Consider the following 15,210-nt stretch of genomic DNA (forward strand, 5'->3'; position numbering starts at 1 on the left):
TTTAAATATGGCCTAAGTGTAGTTTAAATATAGTCTAAGTAAGAATCAACAAGGTAATGGAAAGGAAATGTGTAAACATCCAAATGTCTCTGGAGGCAACGACAAACATGGTGCATCATTAATTAATGTAACAGGTTTCAGAGAATTAGGTTTCAAACATGTCAAACCGTGACAAGGCTGGTACACATAAATGTTTGGGTTAGGGTTGACTTGTATTGTATGGTGCTTATATTTTGAATTAATCAAAGACAACAAGAAAAGCTAAAAAAAAAAAAAAATTTTTTTTTTGAACATTTCCAGGGTTTTAAGAAGCAGAAGTCATAGTTGGGTAAACTTATAACCTATAGTGGGGAATGGAAACTACAACAGTAGCCTAGCTTATACCATAGCGTTTATATGAATTTGTAAAAGAGGTAAAAAAAATATCGAGAGATTGATTATGTTGGTCAGAGAGAAAGATGTGATTAATTTGCCATCATTTCTGAAATATTAAGCAGCGTTAAAGGGATACTTCAGTATTTATCATTAAGCTTTGTAGTAAAACCTGCAGTATTTTCAAGTTACCGTGCTTTCCACCCTCATATCCCCTTGAGACGAGAGATTTATGTAATTTTATTCCGGAAAAAAACTTTTAGGCTAAAGACTACAGTCAGTAGGGTCTGTCCCGCATGTTCTCAACCCGCCCATATACGGTGGATCTCACTCACAGAATGAACAGTGTCAGCCATCTTTTTTTGGAAGCTTAGCTTGCAGGCTCTTGATGTGGAGAAAGCTGAGTAGTAGGGGTGACCATCCTCTTTTTCCCAGACATGTCCGGGATTCAGCTTTTGCTTTCTGTAGTCGCCATTCATTGTTTACATGCACATCTTTTGTTTCTATCTAACTCAATTCATTCCGATTGATGAATCTGAATGTAGTGTTTACCTGAACGCTAAACAAGTGATCGGTTGATGTGCGTTTTAACGTTGCTAAGAAAATTCCCGCTCCTCCGTGAGAGATACGGTGCGTCTCACAGGCGTCGCTCATCGGTAATCCCGCCACTGGCCTCGCGCCGTTCTCCCGGGGCCCTCACTCGTCCTGCTCACCACGGTAAACATAATGAATGCCGACTGTGGAATGCAAAAGCTAAATCCTAGACATTTTGGGCGATCTCGAAACACATTTTCAGGCAAATATATTTTACATTCGAAAAATATATTTTTTTGGCTTTTCTAAGTCTAGAAAGCTCCAGATTCATCAAATTCAAATGCATCATGCATAGTCCATCTCAAGAATCTCAATTGTCATCAAATTTTTTCGACTTTTGTTGTTTCAGTGCCTCCTCAATTTTTTTTTAAAAGTTTAAAAAAAAATTCCGGTGCCCATCCTTAATACGCGATTAAAAAAATATGCACACACACACCTTAAATTTCCGCCACAGAATTTAAAAAAGAAAAAAGAAATTGCGACTTTTTATCTCAGAATTCTGACTTTTTTCTCTGAGAATTGCAAGATAAACTCATGATTGTGAGGTATGAAGTCAGAAGTGCTTGATTTTTTTATTTTTTTTTTCTTCAGATTTGGACTTTACATCTCGCAATTCTGAAAAAATTCAGAATTGTGAGTTTTAAAGTCAGATATAAACTTAAACTATTGCAGGTATATATCTCACAATTCTGACATTTTTCCCTCACAATTGTGAGTTTAATTCTCAAAATTAGATTTTTTTTTTCAAAATTGCGAGAATTAAACAGTTGTGAGTAAAATAAGTATTTTATTCTTTACCTTTTAAAATTTAAAATGATCTTTTATTCTGTGGCGGCAACAAGCTTCCATACCAGTGTTGTAGTCGAGACCACCTCACTCGAGTCCGAGTCGACACCGAGTCCATAGAGAGTCGAGTCCAAGACCAGAGACGGTCGAGTCCGAGTCGAGACCGAGACCAGTGAGGGTTGATTACCTAATTTACTTTTATTTACTTAGAGAAATCCTTTTTTTTTTTTTTTTTTTTACTGAATTTACTTAGATTTTAAAAAATATGATCAGTTTAGGGTAAAAAGGCCACATAGTAGATGGTGTTAAAAGTAATTTTATTACAATTTGTCATGCGCAGTTGCGCACTAGAAAATCACCAATCACTGAGCGTGTCAATCAATTTAAAGAAATATTTTATTAACATACATTAATAATCATGAAAAATATTTTTCATTGAACTCGAGTGGACTCGGGAATAATTTCGAGTCCTAAAAAAAAAATGTTCGAGTACGAGTCAATTCCGAGTCCAAATGGACACGAGTACATGACAAGACCAAGACCATTAAAATATGGTCTCGAGACCGAGTCCGAGACGAGTCCGAGTCTCGAGTACTACAACACTGTTCCATACTACCACAGACTTAAAAAAACTAAAATATAATTGACTTTTTTCTCTCAATTGCGAGGAATAAACTCACAATTGCTAGTTATAATTTCAGAGTTGCAGGAAATAAACTTGCATTTGCGAATTTATATCTTTTTATTCTTTTTTTCCTTACAATTTAAAAAATGTGTTCTCATAATTGGGGTTGGGTATCGAGAATCGAGTATCGGTTGGAACCGGGACTAACTTTTCGTTTTTCCCGGAATCGTTCAAAAGTTAAAATTTCGATTCCTAGTTTCGATATTCATAGTTCGCCGAGCGGAAGAAGAAACCGCTGAACAACACCAATGAAGAAGCGTCTACTGGAAGTGTTGGCATAATCGCGCAAGTCGAACATGAGTAGCTTACGTCGGCGGTCCAAAGTGTGGCTTCACTTTTCTAAAAATAACGAAATCTCGGCAAAATGCAAAATTTGTGACCGAAGTAGTATTTCCTTCAGAAAGGATTATTTCCTTCAGAAAAACCTTTGGTTAGCAAGGTGAGCTAAACTTTTTTGACCCTGCCTCTTAAAAGAATCGGAATCGAGAATCGTTAGGAGCCGGAATCGAAACAAGGAATCGGAATCAGAATCGTTCAAATTCAAATGATACCCAACCCTACTCATAATAGTGAGTTTATACCTTACATTTTTAAGAAAACAGTCAGAATTGTTAGTTTATATCACGCAATTCTAAAGAAAAAAGTCAGTCGCAATTGCCTTTTTTATTTTTATTCAGTGGCGAAACATTAGCGTCCACAATGGTGCATATTAACATTTGTTTATTATATGCGCACACTGCAGTTTTGTTGTCTGCCACTTAAAATGCTATGAGCTCATTAAAAAAGGTGAATTCTGACTGAATGTCATTGTCGAAAGTGATTCCAACGAAATATCGTTCCTCTGTGTCATTACCGTTATAGTTGTGGTGTTGACATCCCAATTAGAAGGTTTATCAAAACTTAATAGTTATAGGCAAAGTTATCATCATTGGTGTGAATGGGACTTAAAGCTGCACTATTATGCCTGCGATCATCACAACACCCGCTGTTTACTGAGGATTTGATGACTAACCATCCAGAAAGACTAGGCTATTAATAATATAAATCTAACAAGTTTTATAGGTTAAGCAACACATACAAGATAAACAAATCTTAGATTTATCGTATTATAATATTATGTTATTTACTTATTTTTGAAGCAATGTCAAAATGAAAATGAAGAGATTAAAGCCACTTGATTTTAATAAAAAAAAAAAATATATATATATATATATATATATATATATATAAACATGAAAAAATATAGAATTTATGTCTTTCATAAGGGTTTTTTTTTTTTTTTTTTTTTTTTTTGCTTGATTCTTTTTTTAAACTTTAAAAAACTTTTTCCAGCAGATAACTTTATAACATATGCAAAGCACAAGGGTCTCTCAGATGCCTTAAATGTAAATGCAAGGTAGGTAGACATTTAGGGTGTGAATTTGTCTCTACAAATTGGTCCATCGTATCAAACCAACCATCACATCCTTGTTTAGTTTGAGATAATAGCAGAGATAAACATTATTGTGAGTGACAGAAACTGTTTTGGGGTTTTTTTTTGCAACCGTGGTTTGCATAAACAATGTTTATTCTCAAACAAAGCTATTCTCATTCAATGGAAAGTGAACATAATGCGCAAGCCTGGGATCCACCTTCTGATCACAGAATAGGTGGTCCCAAAGTAAACCAAGAGCTAGTATAAAGGAGCTAGTGCTTACAGACAGCACACTTTAGCTCTTGAGGATGGATGTCTCCACAGGGACTGTGAGGATGTCCCAGATGTGGATGCTGAGATGGGTCGTTCTACTGGTGGGGCTGCAGTCCGTACAAGCAGGTTAGAAAAATGTACAAAATAATCAGTTTGTGATAAGAAACACTTACAATATTAGCTACACAATAGGACTGTATCTGTCTTTCTTTGTTTAAAGACTTTATGAGCGATTATGGAGGAATGGCAGATCCGGACTTTATGTGGCCAACAACAACAGCAGGTGAATATGGCATTATATTGTAGGAGATTTACTAATTATTGATTCATAAAGAAACTATAAAGTAACACACTTATTAACAGATGCCAAATTGAACTAGTGCTTTATGTATGTCTAAATGGGTATACACATTAAACTTATGACACAAAAAACATGTTCAAGTTTCCATTGATTTATTGAATTATTATTCATGCATTTTAACAAAAAAAAAATCATTACAATTTAGATAAGATTTTTTTTTAATTAGATTTGCAAAGAGTATTTAGAAAGAGTGATTGTAGAATATTGTGAATGTATTTTTTTTATTTTTTTTTTAAATGTTTTAAAGTATGTGACAAAAAATTGACAACAGGTCTGTCTTTTTCTGTTTTTAGCATTCCCCATGACAAGTGTGCTGGTCACTACTGGTATGATATTACTCTTTCTTTCTTTCTTTCTTTCTTTCTTTCTTTCTTTCTTTCTTTCTTTCTTTCTTTCTTTCTTTCTTTCTTTTGAATAAAACTGCAAAAATATTTAAAGGGGTCATGACATTATATATATATATATATATATATATATATATATATATTCCTTAAGGTTCACTTATAATCACAAAAATCACACAAAAAAATGTTTTTACATCATGTGGAAAACCAATTTTTCTCAACCTCATTTTGACCCTCTGTCAGAAATGTTCAGTTTTTAAGGGGCAGCTCTTTTAATGCGTGTCAGTAAATGCCCACTGTTATGATTGGCTAATGTCATTGCATAGGAAACAGTATAACACCCACTTGCTATTCATACTTTGCACGTGACGTGACGAAGTAATGGATGGCGGGCAAGACGGCCGTACGTTCTTCAGCAACAAAACCCACACTGTCAGAAAAAAAGGTACAAAAGCTGTCACTGGGGCTATACCTTTTCAAAAGATACACTTTTGTACCTAAAGGGTGCATATTGGTACCTTAATGGTACATATTAGTATGTACACACCTAAAATGTACATAATTACACCTTCATGTACATATTAACACCTAAAATGTCAATAATAGCACCTAAAATGTACATATTAGCACCTACATGTACATATTAGCACCTAAAATGTCAATAATAGCACCTCACCTAAAATATACATATTAGCTCCTACATGTAGGCCTACATATTAGCACCTAAAATGTACATATTAGCACCTAAATTGTACAAAATTTTACCTTTTGTAAAGGTAAAACCCAGCTTTTTTGTACCTTTTTTTCTGAGAGTGCATTAAACTAATCAAGGACCTTGTCAAGTCGTCGCCAGTTTTAATATACAAAAGTTGGTGTTTTGAGGTGTAAGTGACATTCGCCAGTAGGTGGCGAAAACGCGTTCATCTGTACGTGATTTGATATATGATATGAGGAGGAGATGAATACAAGGAGAATGTTACTGTTGTACTTTGTCTATTTATTACTTACTTACACTTACTTTGCATGCACACTATCGTAGACTTATTACTATACTACATTACAGCCTAACAGATTGTTAACAGGATAACGCATTTCGCTGCTCTTGTCTGTTGTCTGATGCTATGTGGAGTGGATAAGCAGGTAGGCTACAATGTTTGACAGGCGAAGACTTCATCACACAATGTCACTTTGTGTAATTTACAGCAGCAAATATTAGTAAACGGACCTTTGCTTTATGAAGATATTCCTGTTTTTCACCACCCATACGGCAGCATTGTTAACCCATCCACTCTTACAGTTTGCTAAAAAAAGATAGCTAACGATCTGATACGGTTGTTTAACTTGACGCAATGGTTCTCAATTTTTTCGGTCATTCCTCACTTTGAACAAGGAGGAATTTTCAAGCCCCACTGTCCCCTCGCCGCAACATTTTTATTTTTTATTTCCTTAAAAAGTCGGTGATGCAATCAAAACATTGCTTTGTACTTTTAAGCAATATTACCACAACCAAATTTAGTTTGGTGCCACTAATGGCATAGAAATTATGCACTTCAAATGTGTATTCAAGAAAAAGTATTTAGTAAAAATCACAATATGTATATTTATGTTTTCTCTCTTGGTTTAGTTGAAGTGAATCCTGATCATCAGTCCACGATCTGCAGCACATGGGGAAATTTCCACTTCAAGACATTTGATGGGCATTTCTTTCAAGTGCCAGACACGTGCAACTACGTTCTGGCGGTGATGTGTGACAACACAAATTCTGACTTTAACATCCAAATGCAAAGAGAGACTGTGAATGACTCAATCACTTTTAGCACAGTCTCAATAAAGCTGGAAGGGACAGTCATCAAAATCACTAATGGCGACATCACTATGGGAGAAGAAATGTGAGTTCATTAATTTGAGTACCATACAGCAAAAGCACACACATACATTTTCTTAATATGAGCATTTCTCATCTGGTATTTCAGTATTTTTATTTATTTAAGTAAATAATATATAATTAAGAATATCTGTAAATACATTTTATTATTTTAAGCATAAATGTAAATACATTTTGTGAGGTTTATGCTTTAATGAATAAAATAATCAAAGGTGGGGTTAGGAAAAAAAAACGTACTGGTAATTCAATATATATATTCTCTTACAAAATATTTATCTTAACCAGTATTTCAACTACATTTATTTTAAGTTTATGAAATTTTAGACTGGAAAACAGATTTTTTATTTATTTTTTTTCAGTATTGTTGACTTGTAAATGTATTGCTTTGACAGGGTGTCTGTTCCGACCTATAATAACGGGATTAAAATCGAGGGAAGTTCAACAAGTGTCAAGATCTCAAACAAACATGGAGTGACTGTCTTCTGGGAGGAAGACAACTCTCTAACGGTATAATTCAACATCTCTGTGCACACATCATTTTATCTCGAAGCTTGATCTCAGACTTCTGATATTAGAGTTGTTGTTATATGATGTTCACCAGATTGAACTTCCTGAGAAGTATCAAGGTCAGACCTGTGGACTTTGTGGAAACTACAATGGAAACAAGAATGATGATATCACTGTTCAAGGTAAACCTGATGTCTTGAATTCATTAATGCCTAAATTTTCATGTAAAGATTTGAAATACAGCAAGTTCAGTGACCTATAGAAACATACTGAATCTCTTAAAACTCCCATGCCAACAGTGAGATAATAAAAAAATATATATACTTTAACAAATGGAAAAACTTTACCTTTCTAAAGGCTTACAAGGGTCATTTTGAAGTCATCTATGGAGGACCTATAACAACTAAAAATGAATACGCAAATAAATGTAAAAAAAAACTAAAATAAATGACTATTTATACTTAACTATTTATAATTATATATTTTCCCACATTTATTTATTTATTTATGAATTTATTTATTTCCACTTTTATTTATTTTCACTTGTATTTATATATGCATTTACGTCTACATTTATTTATTTATAAACTTATTTATTTATACATGTATGTATATATTTATTCATTTATTGCTCTGTATGCTAATGAGGGGGGCATGTTTTATTTGTACATTTTCTAATGCAATTTAGAGTCAGCGTCTGCACGTCCCACATCGGCAGTGCGAAGATTTTGTTGAAACTGATTTTATTTGCCTGGTAACAGCCTTATAGTAGGGCCTTATTAACTAAATTGATCAGTTAAATAAGAACATAGAGGCTACATTATGAGCATATAGCCTACTATTTAATACGTTTTTTTATAAATGCCCCAGGTAATCAATTTATAGCGGAAATGTCACCTCTTTATGGAAAAGTTTGTTGCTGTCAACATTGTTTTTGGATGATACATAAAAAAATGCAGTTAGCTTCTGTAAACGGATCTACAATGCATGGCATTAAATGTGGATAATAGTGGATAATTTGATGCGCTTCCGTGTAATTCTGTTTAGAAATCCTGACCAGCTGATGTTTTACGGCCATGTCCGTAATAAAGAGTAGACCTATCATTGTATGGTAAAATAGCTAAGTAAACTTAATGGACATAAATCGTGATTGCCCTATTGACCACCTCTAATTCATTTATTTCCTGTGACACCTGTAAAGTTACGTCCACAAACCTCTTGCGTATATTTGCTCACACCACAAGGTGTCACTGTGGCCTCAAAGCTTCAGCACTGCCACTCTGAGCTCGATTGCTATGTCTGAGGTAAAACACGCCCCCCGCATTAGCATACAGAGCAATAAATGAATAAATATATAAATGTATAAATAAATAAATACAAAATTATAAATAAATAAATGTAGACGTAAATGCATATATACATTAAAAAAAAATGAAATTAAATAAAAATGGAAATAAATAAATGCATAAATAAATAAATGTGGGAAAATATATAATTATACCTAAATAGGGAAATAAATTTATAAATAGTCATTTATTTATTTATTTTTTTACATTTATTTGCGTATTTATTTATTTATTTTTAGTTTGTATGGGTTTGGTCCTCCATAGCCCCCTGGTTGAGACCCACTGACTTAAGGATAGGTGTAACATGTTCAACTGAATGCTTCTCAGGTTCGGCCGCATGGAAGGTGTCTATATCAGTTGAAACCTGTGAGGAAGTTACACTTCAACCCACTGATCAGTGCAACCAGGTATGAGACAAAATCAATGTTGTTCTGTTGTTCAGATTGGGGTGCTCTTTTAAAATAAAACAATGGGAAATTTCATATTAAATTTAAAATCATTGGTTGAATCATTGGTCAATTATACTCTTAAATTATACATTTTTCCCCCTAGACAAGTGTTTGCCAGCAGTATCTCAGCAGTCCAGGGTTTAGCGACTGTTACAATGTGATGAACATGGGTTCATTCGAAGAGGCCTGTGTGAACGACCTGTGTCAATGTTACGGCAATCACGACTGTCTCTGCAACACACTCACGGAGATTTCACGACAGTGCACACATGCTGGAGGAAATCCAGGAACATGGAGGACAGAGCAGCTCTGCCGTGAGTATCAGAAAAGAAACCAGTGGGAATAAAATCAGCTGAGGATTAAATGAATGCATGAGTATGATTAAAAATAAATAAATAATGGTTTAAAACCCAATATACATACACTACTAGTTTGGACAGATTTGACTGAATTTATGGGTCCAGCATTCAGTCCTGATACTGTACAGTGTGTGTTTGATATAATAATTATTCTTATTCTGTGGAGCAGCAAAGACATGTCCTCTAAACATGCAATACCTGGAGTGTGGAAGTCCGTGCAAGAACACCTGCAAAGATCCAACCGCAAGTCTAATGTGCAACGAACACTGTGTGGACGGCTGTTTCTGCCCTGAAGGTAACAATTTAAAATAGTTAACGGTATAGCTTTTTAATGTTTTTGAAAGAAGTCTCTTATGCCCACCAAGGCTGCATTTTTTTTAAATATTATAAATACACTAATATTGTGAAATAGTGTTACAACTACTTTTTTCAAGATTCTTTTGATGAATAAAGTTCAAAAGCTCAGCATTTATTTGAAACAGAAATATTTTGTAACATTATAAATGTCTTTACTGCCATTTTTTATTTATTAAATACATCCTTGCTGAATAAACGTATTCATGTATTTTTCTTACTGACCCCAGACTTTTGAATGGTAGTGTATAATCAATGAATTTCAGCATGTACAGACTCTAAATGCACGCTTTTCTTTTTGTAAAGGCACCGTTGAAGACGACATTGGTCAGAGTGGATGTGTTCCTGTGAACCAGTGCCCATGTGATCACGATGGCACACTATATCGATCAGGAGAGTCTTACCAACAAGCTTGTAAAGAATGGTACATTTTTTATTTAAATGTTTTAGTCACATTGAAATTCATATACATTTACCGGAATACTTTTACCCATGCTAACACTGCTGTGGTATTTGTCAGTGTGTGTGACTCGGGACACTGGACCTGTACACACCTGGAATGTCCCGGAATCTGCTCTGTTGTGGGAGGGTCTCACGTCACCACCTATGATGGAAAGAGCTTCACCTTCAGCGGGAACTGTGACTACATCCTCACTAAGGTCTGTCAGGATATCAGATGATCCACAGATATTTTCTGTCAGGGCGAGATCAATGAAAGTCTTTTATCCACACGGTTTATTATATAACAATCAGAAAAGTGTGGACATGGTAATTTATATTCATTATATATAATTTGGAGGTTCTTACAGTCCTTTTTTATTCCAGCACTCTGATGACAGTGATATTGCTGTCATGGGAAATCTGGCAGCGTGTGGTCCGGCCCGAAAAGACACGTGTCTAAATTCAGTGACCCTTGTCATCTCGGGGACCACTGTAAGTACTGGGTTTAAAGAATTTTTTATTATTATCAAATTATTTTATTATTATCATTTTTATTATTATCATTGTTAAATTTTTATTATTATTTTTATAATGTATTAATAATAATAAATTATTATTATCTTGCTAATAATAATAGTTATACTGACTACTATGAGCAATAATAATACAGTCTTAATAATAATATATCTTTCTTGATGTTCTATTAATAAAACAGATTAGTTTCTCCTCCGTTGGAACTGTTGCAGCGAATGGAATCAGTGCAAATGTGCTTCCAGCAACCATAGGTGGGTTTTTACAAATATATGAGAACTTTTTATTTTGTCATCAATATATATGTATAAAATAACTGGATAATTTTGTTGTCTCAGGTCCTGTGAGCATCTTCCAGCCCTCTTCCTCCTTCATTATAGCTGATATGAAGAGTCTTCGTCTAGAGATCCAGTTGGCTCCAGTCATGCAGTTGTATATTACAGCCAGCACTGAAGAGAAAGGAAAAATGAGCGGTAAGTTGGAAAAAAAAAAACCTGCAGATTTTAAATATGTGTAATGTTTTCTGAAAAAGTTATTTTTTTTTATTTGTAGGAAATACATTTCTAATGAACTACTTTTAACCATGTTCCTCTCAGGTCTGTGTGGAAACTATAACGACATCCAAACAGACGACTTTAAAACCGGATCAGGCATGATAGAGGGCACACCAACCAACTTTGTCAACTTTTGGAAACGCAGTTGTCCAGATCTTGAAATCACATTTGACAACCCCTGCAGCTTGAATATGGACACAGGTGCTTACTGCATTAAATAAAAGCAACACGCTCACAGTATTCATGTTACAGTGATAATTTCACTATTTTCTTGACAAAAAATCAGTACATTTTCAATTCAGTCGTGCTAAACAAAGTAAACAAGCAAATCTCCTGTTTTTGTTCTCGTAGAGCAACTTGCGAAAGACTGGTGTTCCCGTCTCACAAACCCAAATGGGACCTTTTCCGAATGTCACTCAGAAATAAATCCTGAGATGTACTACCAAGTAAGTGTTCGTACATAAAACACTCTTCTCTTTTAAAATGTACTGCACAATTGTCTTGATGCATACATACATTCAATCTGTTTTTTCGCTTCAGTGGTGCGTCTATGACACCTGCAAGTGTGCAGATATTAAAAAGTGTATGTGTGCGGCCGTGTCCACGTATGCCCACGCATGTGCTGCCAAAGGAGTCATTCTCCAGGGCTGGATGGATTCAGACCCCTGTGGTGAGAACTTAATAAAATACACATTCAAACAAATATTTATGAGTGTACACTGTTTCAAATTAGCCTCTGTGTGTCTCTTGCTCTATAGACACAATTTTGAAGTGTCCAGAAAACATGAAGTACGCTTACGGAGTGACCAGCTGTGGAAGCACCTGCCGCTCTCTCAGTGTACACGATAACACCTGTCAAGGGTCCTTCACACCTGTAGATGGCTGTGTCTGTCCTGAGGGAACATACCTCAATGAAGCCGGCAGCTGTGTACATGCTGACCAGTGTCCTTGTTACTATGAAAACCAAGTCATAGAGCCATCAGCAGTGTACTACAAAGATGGTTATAAATGGTATAGATAGCAGTTTAACATATGCATAATGTACCCACTGCTACTGCTGCTACTGCACATGACACTTTTATGATGATTATAGTCAGATGGGTTATGGTTTTTGATTGTTTTTATGGTTAGGATATTTAATGTAATATATATAATCTATTTTATATGTTTTATGGGGTTTATCTGAGAATTGAATTGTTATTTATTCTGTATTACGCTGCCGGACCTGGGAAACGAATTTCGTTCCTTCATGTCTAACATGTTTGAATGACAATAAAGTAAACTGAACTAAACTAAACTAAACTAAATTAACATTTTTAAACATTTTGTTTCACCCCCACTCAATAGCCCTGTACTGCCAAATGAAAAATATATATATATATTTTTTTTTAATTAGAAGCATAACAATTGCTGTATAAATGCCGTTTAAAATGATTTTAGATGTAGCATGTCACAAAAGCGTACACCTATATAACAATCTCCACCTGCATTATAAGTCGGTAGTGGATAGCAAGTCGATAGTATTACTCTTGATAGTGGATTTTTACTAATACTAACTTACTAATGATTTTACTTCACTGTTTTGTCAAATACAGCACCTGTAACCATGGCATATTGCAGTGCTCCATTCAAGCAGGTGAACTAAAACCACCTTCTAAATTCAAACTTGAGGCATCACTCGTATGATGTGGGCTAATTTTCTGAATCTATATATGTGCTTGTTGTGTTTTCAGACTGTAATGCTCCAATGACATTCTTTAAATGCTCATATCCTGGAGAAAAAGGGACAGAGTGTCAGAGGACATGTGAGAAACAAGACCCAAACAACTGCGTGAGTTGGGACGGATGGATGGAATACATGAAAAAGAGGATGAATGAAATGAGAAATCTTAGTAGTTTTGACCCAAAAATCCAGTTTGTCCAATTCAAATGCTGGCATTCTCACAGCAGTTCTAAATGGCGCAGAGACAGATAATATGAAATGGCAAATCTTGCTAGAAGTTTGCAGGGAAAAGTTGGTTTAACAATTTTATCTTGTCAATAGGTGAGCACAGGGTGTGTATCAGGGTGTATGTGTCCAGACGACCTTCTGGCTGATGGCAATGGTGGGTGTGTGGAGAGGGAAAAATGTAGTTGTACCCACAATGGAGTCTCCTATTCTCCTGGAGACCAAGTTCAGCAGGACTGTAACACCTGGTGAGCCAATCACAACTGTTATATTATAACCCATGTTATCATGCCATCCCTGTTTTATCATTTTACATCAACAGTACCTGTCAAATGTTTGGACACACATCTGTACACAAGTGTAAATGTCACATACTGTAGCATGATCCAGTGTGTTTACTGTTAACTAAACGTAAAATAATTTCCTATAACTGCAACAAAGCTATCATTGAATTAGTATTTATTTGTGAATTGTTCTCTATATTTCAGCACATGCACAAACGGGGTGTGGAGTTGTACAGAAAAGGCATGCTACAGCACCTGTACCATCTACGGTGAAGGTCATTTCAAGACTTTTGATGGCAGGAAATATTCCTTCCACGGAGACTGTAAACACACCTTAGCCCATGTAAGTTTAACTCTGCCAATGAAAAAATATATATATATTTACAGATATCTAACAAATACCAGTTACTATTATATCTGCAAAAGCACTAAGAGTAATATGAAAGAGTCGTATGAAAAAAAGGGCTGGGTATTGACAAATTTCATAATTCTATCTCAAAGGAACCCATGCAGTACATTACTGTAACATTAAAGCAGTTTGTATACAAACATTTACATTGTGCATAAGGCATTTTTAACAATAACAAAGTATTAATATTTTTATATACTTTCGTTCTACTACAATTCTACGTTTATTGTTTTATGTTTTCATGATGGATTTATTCAAATATTGAAGAATATTTTAAGAGAAATTAAATGTAAATATCCTTCATATATTTAGTACGGAGCCCCCTAGTCCCACTTTGGCAAAAAAATAAATAAAATAAATTATAACTATCTTTTGGCCTCAAGATACTATCTCGTGACCTCAAGATAGTAACTCGTGGCCTCAAGATACTAACTCGTGACCTCAAGATAGTAACTCGTGACCTCAAGATAGTAACTCGCGGCCTCAAGATACTAACTCGTGGCCTCAAGATAGTAACTCGTGGCCTCAAGATACTAACTCGTGACCTCAAGATAGTAACTCGTGACCTCAAGATAGTAACTCGCGGCCTCAAGATACTAACTCGTGGCCTCAAGATAGTAACTCCTGGCCTCAAGATACTAACTCGTGACCTCAAGATAGTAACTCACGGCCTCAAGATACTAACTCGTGGCCTCAAGATTGTAACTCGTGACCTCAAGATACTAACTCTATCTTGAGGCCATGAGTTACTATCTTGAGGCCACGAGTTAGTATCTTGAGGTCACGAGTTAGTATCTTGAGGCCACGAGTTACTATCTTGAGGCCAGGAGATAGTTAATAATTTTTTTTTGCCAAAGTGGGACCAGGGGGGCTTTGTAAATTTAGCAAAATGCTCTTAGTGTTCATTTATTAGCTAACTCTCAAGCTATGGTCAGTAAATGGCTTTCCTGAGGTAAATGTTACGTTACATTGTTTACACCCATTGAAGACATTAACGTCTTTACGAGGTTAAAACACTGACTGAGAGATTACATAAAAACTTTAAACATTTCGGAAAATTGTACTGTATGTTTCAACATACCTTCTGATGTTATTTCTATCATATCACATTAAAGGGTTTTTTTTTTTTTCAAAGTTTTTAAAGTTTTTAATTCATTGTTTTAATTTCATATTAAAAGCAACACATTTTGAAAGCTGAGACCCTGTCTCATATCAAAAGTAGCTTGAATCGATTCCTGTGAATTAAGTGAGAATTTATTAAAATCGCGAAATCAATATTTTCAACCAAGCCCTGATGGAATTTGGAAAACATAA

The 15,210-nt window shown here is 35.0% G+C and overlaps 1 protein-coding gene across 4 annotated transcripts in view; it reads left to right on the forward strand.

Moving 5' to 3' along the window:
• Positions 1-4,159: 4,159 nt before the first annotated feature.
• muc5.1 (mucin 5.1, oligomeric mucus/gel-forming) overlaps positions 4,160-15,210 on the forward strand; it is a 29,940-nt gene continuing 18,889 nt past the window's right edge. For all 4 annotated transcript variants that reach the window (XM_089128007.1, XM_089128010.1, XM_089128009.1 and 1 more), the window contains exons 1-22: positions 4,160-4,250; positions 4,345-4,407; positions 4,779-4,811; positions 6,454-6,718; positions 7,107-7,221; positions 7,316-7,403; positions 8,895-8,974; positions 9,120-9,330; positions 9,545-9,670; positions 10,036-10,153; positions 10,250-10,388; positions 10,555-10,662; positions 10,886-10,955; positions 11,040-11,174; positions 11,298-11,456; positions 11,607-11,701; positions 11,796-11,925; positions 12,014-12,266; positions 12,851-12,891; positions 12,989-13,086; positions 13,300-13,451; positions 13,692-13,830. In XM_089128007.1, coding sequence (XP_088984133.1) covers positions 4,160-4,250; positions 4,345-4,407; positions 4,779-4,811; positions 6,454-6,718; positions 7,107-7,221; positions 7,316-7,403; positions 8,895-8,974; positions 9,120-9,330; positions 9,545-9,670; positions 10,036-10,153; positions 10,250-10,388; positions 10,555-10,662; positions 10,886-10,955; positions 11,040-11,174; positions 11,298-11,456; positions 11,607-11,701; positions 11,796-11,925; positions 12,014-12,266; positions 12,851-12,891; positions 12,989-13,086; positions 13,300-13,451; positions 13,692-13,830 — 2,709 coding nt within the window. The remainder of the gene's footprint in view (positions 4,251-4,344; positions 4,408-4,778; positions 4,812-6,453; positions 6,719-7,106; positions 7,222-7,315; positions 7,404-8,894; positions 8,975-9,119; positions 9,331-9,544; positions 9,671-10,035; positions 10,154-10,249; positions 10,389-10,554; positions 10,663-10,885; positions 10,956-11,039; positions 11,175-11,297; positions 11,457-11,606; positions 11,702-11,795; positions 11,926-12,013; positions 12,267-12,850; positions 12,892-12,988; positions 13,087-13,299; positions 13,452-13,691; positions 13,831-15,210) is intronic.

This window comes from Pimephales promelas, chromosome 25 (genome assembly GCF_988280905.1).
Source record: "Pimephales promelas chromosome 25, fPimPro1.hap1.1, whole genome shotgun sequence".
NCBI lineage: Eukaryota > Metazoa > Chordata > Actinopteri > Cypriniformes > Leuciscidae > Pimephales > Pimephales promelas.